The sequence below is a fragment of the Octopus sinensis genome, linkage group LG7 (genome assembly GCF_006345805.1).
Source record: "Octopus sinensis linkage group LG7, ASM634580v1, whole genome shotgun sequence".
NCBI classification, from domain to species: Eukaryota; Metazoa; Mollusca; class Cephalopoda; order Octopoda; family Octopodidae; genus Octopus; species Octopus sinensis.
Genome location: NC_043003.1, coordinates 85463983 through 85475176, shown reverse-complemented (window position 1 = coordinate 85475176; position 11194 = coordinate 85463983). Strand labels below are relative to the sequence as shown.

Sequence of the window (11194 nt, the reverse complement as noted above, 5' to 3'; positions counted from 1 at the left end):
TCATTGTGATATGTGCATGGAGATACATAGGCAGGCTAAGAGAGCAAATCCAAATGCTCAGTATAAGAACTTGCTAAAACAGTCAAAGACTATTTTCTGGTATAAACACAGCAAAGTTTTCCTCTGTATTGGGAAACCAGGATCAAACTGCTGGCACGATTGGCACAACAAAGTGCAGTATTGGAGATAAATTAATGAAAAAAGACTTGAACATCATGTATTCTATAACTTTTCACCATTTTGTACCTTTGTGTTGTGAAACAAGCACGTCTTTCAGCTTATATTAAAAAATTAAAAATTTTCAATGAAACTCATTGGGAGCTTAGGGTGGTGCATTCAATTCCAATGGGTGGTTAGGGTTCAAAGGGTTAATATGGTGAGTTGAAAATATCTTTTAACGAGTTGATATATTAGGAATGGAGGAAGGTAACTTCCTCCTTTCTTCTCTTGGAAGGTCTCAAAATAAAAAAAAATGGTTGTGGGTGCTACTGTTCCTCCTCTAACGAAGCCATACAAAAGAAATCCATTTTAGCAGTAGTCAAGTAGTCATATTTTCACTCACTGATATTTCAGAGTAAGAAAAATAAAATTGCTGTTCTTTTCAGAATAGAGCACACTGCTGTTGTAGAATTTCTGTAGATGGCTAACACAATCATGACCAAAAATTTGGAACATTTTTTTATAAAATTAAAATTGTTATGCTCAAGTACAATTCAATTTAAATATAATAACTGATTCAATGGTTCAATATTTTCTAATTCAACCATAGGTAAGTATATCTCTAATTCAACCATAGGTAAGTATATCTCTATACAGTTGCGGCCAAAATGTTCCGAAGAGCATTGTTTTCGTCAGAAAAGTAGGTACAATTTTTTATCAAAGTTGTTTTATATTCTATAATTTTCACAGACAATAAATACAATACTATTTGTTATTGTCTGAGATTCTGGTGTAATTTGAGAGGATAATACAAAAGTTATGGATGATTTAGTGATTTACTGCAAAACCCATGGTGGCCAAAATGATCAGAACGGTTGAAAAAATAACAAAATAATCAAAAATGACAGAGAATACTGGAATTATTTAATACTAGCAGTATCGCCCGGCGTTGCTTGGGTTTGTAAGGGAAATAACTATATAAGCATTTTTAGAGAGTTACTTCCCTTATAGATGCCAATTCGGGCTTTCTTAACCATTTCTGTTTTGGTGTCTTCAAGCCATGAAGTCGTTGTTCTAAAAGAACGCTGGTCTCCTTGACAACGCTTTACGACGTTGATTTCCTTACACTCCCTTCCCCACAGCTTCACGAGGGAGGGAAGAAGGGGGAGAAGCAATCACAGGTGCAGGTGTTTGAGCGTGGACGCCAACTCCGCCGCCATCGACACACGAAAAATTATGCATTAAAATGGAATAAAAAATTATGTTAAATTATTTTTAAAATTGTAGACTCATCGTAGATGCGCGCTAATACTCAGACGGGCTCGATATGAATCACGACTATAAGATACCGGAATTTGGTTAAACTGCACCGCAAAATGTGGGAGTAGTTAGGAATCTAAATCGAAGGGGACAGACACTCGCACAACTACAGTTTTATATATATAGATTTAGCGTGAACCCCTTTAGCTTCAATCACACTTTGACATCTTTGACTGCATGAGGAAATTAAATTTTCAATTTCTTGCTGGGTGATCTTATTAAATTTTCTTCCTGATGGGCATTCCATAATTGCTCGGTTGTTTTAAGATTTCTGGCTTTAGAACGTTCTAGAACATTCCACACATTTTCAATAGGATTGAGATCTGGGCTTTGAGCAGGCCAATCCATAACAATAACCTTTTCAGTCTTGAGGAAGTTCATGACCACTTTAGCCTTGTGACATGGGGCATTGTCCTGCATGAATATGGGTGGTCGCTTAGTTGAATTTCTCAGCACAGGCAAGACATGATCTTTTACAAGTTGTTTATAAACTCCTGCATTTTACTTTCCATGTATTCGCACCAAAGGGCCCAGACCATCTCCAGATATCATCCCCAAACCATGACCCTTCCTCCACCGAATTTAACACTAGTCTTAAGGCATTTAGTCGACAATTTTTCACCTACTTTTCGACGAACGTACCTTTTCCCATCTGAGCCAAATAACATAAACTTAGATTCATCACTGAAATGCACCGTTTGCCATTTTTCTTGAGACCACAACACATGTTCGGTTGCAAAGGTAAGACGACACTTTTTATTCTTGGAGTTGATCAGTGGCTTCACTGCAGGTGCTCTTGCTTGTAGGTCATGTTCAACTAAACGATGAGACACAGTTTTTCGAGATAAAGTTTTCTTCAGTACAATGCTCATTTCTCGAGAAACAGCAGCAGCAGTTCTAAATATGTCCTTTTTAACCAACTTTACCATAGCACGATCTTCTCTCTTGGTCGTTTTTCTTGGCCTACCTGTAGACTTTCTTGCTTCACACGAACCACAATCATCGTAGACCTTAAGAATACCATGAACAACACTTTTTGACTTGTTAACAATCTTTGCAATAGACCCAATACTTAAATTATTCTTCTTTCGAAGCTTAATAGTCTGCTGACGAATTGGTAACGGAGTAAGTGGCATTATATAAACAAAGTACACTGCAGATATTCTTACTAATGTTTAGTAAATGAACTGTCAAGTAAACAAATTCAAAACATTAGAGTTCGCCGGTTCAATAAACTAAAACACAGAGTAAAAGCAACCGTTCTGATAATTTTGGCCACCATGGGTTTTGCAGTAAATCACTAAATCATCCATGACTTTTGTATTATCCTCTCAAATTACACCAAAATCTCAGACAATAACAAATAATGTCGTATTTATTGTCTGTGAAAATTATAGAATATAAAACAAATTTGATAAAAAATTGTACCTACTTTTCTGACGAAAACAATACCGTTCTGAACATTTTGGCCGCAACTGTATTTGAATCAAATTGTACTTGGGTATAACAATTTTAATTTTTAGAAAAATGTTTCAAACTTTTGGCTAGACTGTATATTATGAAATATAAGTATATACTTTAATGAAGTATACTCAAATGGTTTAATAAGATGATTCAGTTAGTCAGTTTTATTTTCAGATTCACGGTAAGGGGCTTAAGTTAGGAATCTATGAAGATTTTGGTACAAAGACTTGTGGTGGTTTCCCAGGTAGTGAGTTTTACATGGATATTGATGCCAAAACATTTGCTGAATGGGAAGTTGATTTTCTGAAACTAGATGGATGTTATTCTAATGCAAACGATATGCCATATGGTAAGTATCATTCCATTCTTGGGTTACTTGCTAGTTACTGAAAGATTTTGAAATTAACTTCTCTTGCTTATCATTATTATTTTCTCTGCTTGGCTTAACTCTAGCCAGTAGTCTTTGAGTACTTTCGTCAGAGGCTTCTGTTGTATGTAAAAAAAAAAAAACAAGTCTCATCTTTCCATATTTTAATTCCTGCAAACATTGATTTGAAGACGTTCAAACTGAGTATTAAATTTCATTGGTCTCATCAGGTTGAGAGGGTTTATACAGGTCATTGACATTGACTCTTCACCTTTAACTAAATTATAAAATAAAAAAAAAAAAAGGAAAATGGTTCAACATGATAAAAAAGACACTATTTTAGATTGGCCTTGTAGTTAAGAAACTTGCAACCCCAAGGTTTTGGTTTTATTCCCAATGCATTATGGACAAGATGTCTTCAATTATAGCCTTAGCTGACCAATTTTGTATGAGTGAAAGTAGTAGAAGGAAATGGTATGATGGCCTGTCATATTTATAAAGGAGTGTGTGTGTGTGTGTGTATTTTCTCATTTATATCTTAGTATTGTTTATCTGCTTAGTGTAAAACAATGTCATCACTTAACTGGTAGAGTCATTGATTGCATCTGCTGTGAAATCCTATTCAGTCATTGAATGGCTAGTTTGTTGCATGAAAGATGATGTGAATACCAATATTTGTGACACAGTTGTTGTTATGTTGAGAATATGGAATTCTCAGGCCTATTGTTGCTTTGTTGAGGATGGGAAACTCTTATGTCAGTTGTTGCTATGTTGAGAATGGGATAGCTCCAGGCCAGTTATAATGATGTAATTTTTGCTATGTTGAAAATGCGAAATCTTCAGGTTAGTTTTCATGACTCAGTTCTTGCCAAATTCAGGATGTGACATACCTAGGTCAGTCTTTGCTGTGTTGAGGATCTGAAAATCCCAGGTCATCTTTGTGACTCAATCTTTGCTACATTGCAGATGAGATCCCTAGGCCAACTTTTGTGCTGTAATTTATACTCTATTGAGGTTGTGAAATCCCCAAAGCCAAGCTTTGTGATACAGTCTTTGTTGTGTTGAGATTGTTATAGAATGTTCATAAATAAAACTAATGTCTTTATCATTTCTTATATGTTAATCAGGTTATCCTCTAATGGGATCCTTTCTCAACATGACGGGCAGACCAATTCTTTATTCTTGCAGCTGGCCAGATTATGTTTCTAAGGTAACATATTTAATTCTATATTCACTGCATGCCACTGTATTTCTATTTTCACTACATCTTACTGTATTCCTGTAGTTACTATATCCTACAATATTTATTTCTCCATTTACTGTAAGCATATTTAATTCTATATTCACTACAAGCTAATATATTTAATTCTATATATACTACAACCTACTATACTCAACTCTATATTCACTGCATGCTACTATATTATTTCCTGTATTCACTATAGGCACAGGCATATGTATGGTTAAGAAGTTTGTTTCCAAACCACATGGTTTTGGATTCAGTTCCATTGCAAGACACTTTGGGACTACAGCCTTGTGAGTGGATGTAGTAGATAGAATCTGTCTTTCTGAGTGTGTGTATATTTGTGTTTCTTTTTTCTTGACATCATGTGATAGCTGGAAAGGAGTATCACTGTCATGCAAACAGTGTTATTTATTTCCAATATACTATGAAGACATGTTTGACTATGGTGAAATATTAACTTACTTGGAAAGAGATGAGGGTTGTTAACAGGAAGGGTATCTAGCTGTAAATAAATCTGCCTCAATAAAAACCACCTGGCACATGCAAGCATGAAAAAGTGGACATTAAAACTATGATGGTGATGATGATTACAGTCTGGTATATTTGTATCTATATATAAAAACAGCTGCATCAAGAAATGCCAATCTCTAATTGTGGAGGGAACGTGTGGAGGGGGTAGACTTAGGAAGATGTGGGATGAAGTGATGAGAAAGGATCTTCAGATGTTGGGCCTCACAGGGAAGATGACAAAGGACTGAAACTTCTGGTGGTTTGCTGTGCCTGGAAAGACTCGTCAAGCTAATTGTGGCTGTCCATGCATACAGGCATGTACATCCCTCTCTCAGCTGAATGATCCTAATCTTGTGGGCCTGTGGGTGCTGGTACCATGTAAAAGCACCCAAATTAGTCTTGCATAAAGTACATATGTTGGTGCCATGTAAAAACACCTGTGTTGGTGCCATGCAAAACACCTGTGTCGGGGCCATGTAAAGCACCCATTGTAGTGCCATGTAAAAGCACTCAGCACACTCTGTAAATTTGTTGGTATTAGGAAGGAAGGGCATCTGGTTGTAGAACTCAAGCCAAAACAAACAAATGGAGCTCAGGCAGCTCTTCAGCAGATGATGGTAATGAACGTAAGGTGGTCTGTACAGCAAAGCCTTGATACCTTATATTTGTCCAGCCCATGCTAGCTTGGAAAATCAGAAGTAAAAACAGATGAATGAGTGTATGTGTTTATTGTTTATTTTTTGGTTTGGTTCGGAGGATGTGACTGTATTTATGATTGACAGAGTTCCTTGAAAACTAGTTAGGTTGGCTAAAGAATTTGGATGTCTGATTCACATAAGAAACAAATAGCTAACTCAAGGTGTAAGCATGGCTGTGTGGTTAGGAAGCTCAATTTGCAACCATGTGGTTTCAGGTTCAGTCCCACTGTATAGCTCCTTTGGATAGTGCCTTCCACTATTGTCTTGGATCAACAAATGTTTTGTGAGTGAATTTGGTAGACGAAAAGTATATGGAAACTTATATATATATATATATATATGTATAAAAGCAATGGTTATAATAATAATAATAATAATAATAATTGTGTACAGTGCTCAGGTGCACTACAACTCATCTAAAGTGTATATATAATCAGGTGTAGTTTCGACGGATTTCGGGAAGCATGAGGGCCTTAAAGGATGCAGTGTCATGGCAGTCAACAACTGATGCAGGCAGTTTATTCCACGCTTCAGCAACCCTTAGCGTGAAAAAATGTTTCCGAAAGTCATGGGAGCTGTGCTGTTTTCTGACTTTGTAGGCATGTCCCCGTGTGTTAGACACATGGAGATCAAAAAGGTGTTCAGTGTTGTTGTTGGTGAGGTGGTTGATAACCTTGTGGGTGTTTACCAAGTTATGAACTTGTAAATAACTAGAAGTAATTTTATGAGAAAATTACTGAAGTTCATAACATAACCATTGTTTTTCCTGTGTCACCTCTTTTTCTTATTACTGCTCTATACTCATCTAACACTTCATTCTGAAACATATGTATATTGAGTACTGAACCAGGCTATTAGCCTTGCCATGCCTAAGCGAAATATATATATATATCTTAGAAGAAATGAGGTACTCAGAAACCCGGATAGTTTTATATTTACAGATATTTATTAGTATGTTACATGTTTTTATATATCATATATCATATATTAGCACTTTCGTCCATCCTAGTGGAGTCTTCAAATTGAACTAAGTTTTTGCAGGAATTTTCACTCTTTTTATAATATTATTGAGTGTGTAGTGGTGGGGAGAGATATATAAGATAGTACAAGAGGGTGATGAAAGGGGAGAAAATTCCTGTAAAAACTTAGTTCAATTTGAAGACTCCACTAGAATGGACGAAAGTGCTAATATATGATATATGATATATAAAAACATGTAACATACTAATAAATATCTGTAAATATAAAACCATCTGGATTTCTGAGTACCTCATTTCTTCTAATATATAACACCTGTACATCATCTCCAAACCTTCTAATATATATATATATATATATATATATATATATATATCTGCAAACAACTTGCACATGCAAGTGCTACCAGTCAAAAACTCCGCATACCGGAAGCCAGCAAGTGTATGGGGTCATCAGGAGAGAATGCGCGCCATTTTGGGGCCTACCTCTCGATGGCATCAATGCGCACCAGCCCCCCCCCCACTGATATGCGGCCCCGCTTGCTAGATCAGCTGGTTATATAATATATATATATATATATATATATATTACTTTCAATCACTGGATAGCAAATGTTGTTCGGGTATATATATATATATATATATATATATATACCCGAACAACATTTGCTATCCAGTGATTGAAAGTAATAAAGATAAAAGATGGAGTATTAAAAAGCTAACTAGAAATAAAGATATGGTGAAGAAAAAAGTTGTTGATTTTGATTTTCCTGTCGAGTATAGGAGACAACTTTAGACATGATTTGGTTTTATTCTAAATTCTTCAGCAAAACATAGCCTCCCTGTACTTTCTAATATTAGTCATTTTTTGCTCTCAAAATTATTTTTAGTTATCTACAAGTAATTAGTTACTTTTAGTTAGCATTAATTATATTAATACTAAATTTAAATCTATTTTTGGCTTAGTCGATAAAGATTTCTCTCTTATCCATTTTAATGTTATAGAAACTGGTTACTCTAGCCTCCTTTTTAATTTATGAAGCAATTATGATATTAATTAAAAGTTAAAACTTTCAAAATTAAAAAATTAAGATCATTGTCACCAACATTGTCACCACCACCACTGTCATTGGTTTAACATCTACTTTTCCAATCTTGTATTGATTAAACAAGACTCTATTGAGGCATATTTTCCTATGGCCTATGTTATTCCTGTTGTCAAACTGTACATGTTTTCAGGTAAGGTAATGAATGTTTCCTCTAGTCTATTGAACAACGAACAACTTAGACATAATTCTAGAGAGGATTATAAACAAATGACACCATTTGTTTGAACAGTGACTCTGTTTATATTTAGTACTAGCTGAAATGCCCAGCGTTGCCTGTGTTAATGACTCAGAGAATTAACAGTAGCATTGTAAAGCTCTTTATCTAACTTACAGTAAATAAAAAAAAAAAAAAACTCAATGAAATTTCGGACTAAGAACACTTTGTAGACCTTTTTATTTTTATTTTTTTAAGAATATAGTTTGATATCCATATTCCAAACATATGTAAGTTCAATTCTGTAAAAATTTGTACTCAAATTCAAATCTTTTGAATTCCTTTTCAATTTCTGTTTAAACTAACTCTCATCCTAACTTAAAATTGTAATCCTAAATGCTAACATGAAACCCTAATGTTAAATGCTAACCCTCAGCTTTTACCTTAAAACTTAAATCCTAATCCTAATTTTATTCCTAAAATTTAAACTACAATACTAACCATCATTACCTGTTTGTGTTTCTTTAATGAAATTTTTAGGATAATGTTTCATACACTTCTTGTCTTTCATGCAAGATGCATTTGGGTTGAGGTCACCACATGGGCCATGAACCATGTTCAATTTTACAATTTCATAAAGTTCTTTGTCTTTCATGGGGGTTTAGAATTTCTGCTGAGATCATAGAATCAATCTCATCAGTTTGAATTTTCTGTGAAAGCCAGATTAATATATGTGTGTAAGGTAGGCCTCCTTTTTGCCATTCAGTAGTATACATGTATTAACCTGCTGGTCGAAATATGTAAGACTTAGTTATGAAGTCCATCAATTTCGAAACGTGATGAAAATCTCTTGCATTTAGGTTGTGCCTGTTGACGTATAAATATCCTGGAAAAAGTTCAACTTGGATTCCGTTCCATTTGGGATTGCAAGTAAAAGTGATGAAAAGATCAGGATGTCCATAATTACGCACACAAGTCATGGCATCCTGTATCCTCTTGTTCATATATCTTGGGCTTCCTGTAAAACTGGATGAGAGAATACAAAGTTGTCCAAGCCCTGTCCCATCAATATCATTGTTAATGCCATCTTGTAAATGCACATATGATTCTGAACGTAGTCCTTTTTGGTGCATTTGTATGTAGCACAACCTCTCTGACTCTATTTTGGCATACATATCAACAACATACTGGTGAAAAAGATCTTGGCAATAGTGAAGATGATTAAACGAATTACTTCAAATCATCAATCGATGAACATAATAATTTGTACAGGATACAGTTCTTTTGGAAGTTATTCCTCCAACTTGTGATATACCAAAGTGGTATCCATCTTCTCTGTTAGCAAAAAGCAAGGGATATTGTAAAACATCATATGAACGATGAGTTTTATTTATAAACATGATGCTATTGTCATGATATTTCAAAATAAAAACTTGTTTACCATGTTGTTCTCCAACCATAATAATAGCCACTTCATTACACTCAGGAACATCAAATCGACAGACATGTTCTCCAGCTGGTTTTTTGTTGGCATCGATGACAACTTGAAAGTCCACAGTTGAAGTACATTCTAAAGCATCTCACATAAGAATTCTTTCCGTGATGCATTTCTTGCAGCTTAAAAATAAGTTCTAAGCTTGTACGTGGACAATTCTTGTAACACTGTACTTCCTTTTGAATGTTACCTGTAAAATATATTTGTAAAAATTGTGGATCTTTATTCTGTAAAAGCTTAAGAGAGCCAATTCTGTGATAAATTTGTCCTTGCACTTCAAAAGTCGGCATAAACCCACTTTCTCTAATAATTTTTGCCCAAAATAATGTCATTTGAAAAGCACAATTGTATGCTTGAATATTTTTAAGAAAGCATTTTGATTCTGAAGTGGTACCCAAAAGAGGATATTTTATAAGTTTTGGAGGCTCACTTATTTGTAATTGGACTTTACCTTTAGAACAACACATACCTAATGATTCTTTGCCCCACTTCCTCGCACCACACTTTTCACATGTCTTGCACATAGAACCCAGGGAGACAATTTTTTCAGATGCATAATTATGATTAAGATCATAATTAAATGCTACACCTTGTCATTGAAATCATCTATACATTTCCTGCTGGTTTTCTCCGGAAAGCTTTCTCCTTTTTAGTTGTATTTTTCAGTCACTTTCTCTTTCTTGTTTTCTATTTATTCTACCTTTTTCTCTCCTTTTTCGCAATTGTATTTCTTTGTCTTTCCTTCTACTTTTTTATTTCCATAATTTTCCTTCTTTCTCTGCAATCTTATTTCTCTTTTTTTTTCACCTTCTTGTTCTCTTATCCTCCTGTAATATTCCATAATTTTTTGCAACCTAACTTTCTGATGGTTTTTTACTTTCTTCTACAATTTTCATATTAAGTGTTTGAATTCTCATTCTTTTTGTCTTTTTTACTGTCTTGTGATGTTTCATTTCCTACTACATTTCTTTCATGCTCATGATTGTTTATGTGAAAGAGAGCATTGTAGTGGCTGTTGTCAATTTCGCCACTATATAACACTGAAAACTTCCTTTCTGAAACTGTTTGACTGCATACGGTGAACAGAAGAAGAATAATTCCATTGTCATTTTTGTGATGAGCCTGAATTGCAACTTTGTACAATTCACTAATGGCAGCAAATTCAACATTACCGCTATATGTTTCATCCCAACTCATGTATGCTTGGTATTCCTGCATTGTACTATTCAGGATAAAAGAATGAAAATACTTCCAGTTATTGCATATGTATTGTCCAGGCTTTTCCCGGAGTCTTCAGTTATTTCTATTGTCTTTGAGCAAGAGTGACACAGCTCTGAACATACAGTTACCATCACCCATGACTTTATTAAAGGAATGAATTAATGAATTAATGTAATTGTTGAATACTTTTTCAATAAATTCAGTAAGGGAGTTCACCTTCAGTTTAAACTTTAGATGGTTTTATGAACAGAACATGATGGAAAATTACAACACCAAAAGGGATGAGATACTAAATGATAGCAATTTCCTCTTTAGAAATCTGTCTTTCTATCTTTGCGATAGTTGAATGAGTGATTATAATTTTGTAAATCATAAAAACCAAATTAATAAGGTACTTCACCTTCAGTGTTGACTTGAAAGTAAGTTGACTAAGTATTTAGCAGATGATAACTTCTTTATTGTTTGTACATAAAC

At 34.5% G+C, this 11194-nt stretch overlaps 1 protein-coding gene across 3 annotated transcripts in view; it reads left to right on the top strand.

Moving 5' to 3' along the window:
* Nucleotides 1-11194, top strand: part of LOC115213936 (alpha-N-acetylgalactosaminidase) — a 43794-nt gene that overhangs the window by 21332 nt on the left and 11268 nt on the right. For all 3 annotated transcript variants that reach the window (XM_036504872.1, XM_029782935.2, XM_036504871.1), the window contains exons 4-5: nt 3118-3292; nt 4438-4520. In XM_036504872.1, coding sequence (XP_036360765.1) covers nt 3118-3292; nt 4438-4520 — 258 coding nt within the window. The remainder of the gene's footprint in view (nt 1-3117; nt 3293-4437; nt 4521-11194) is intronic.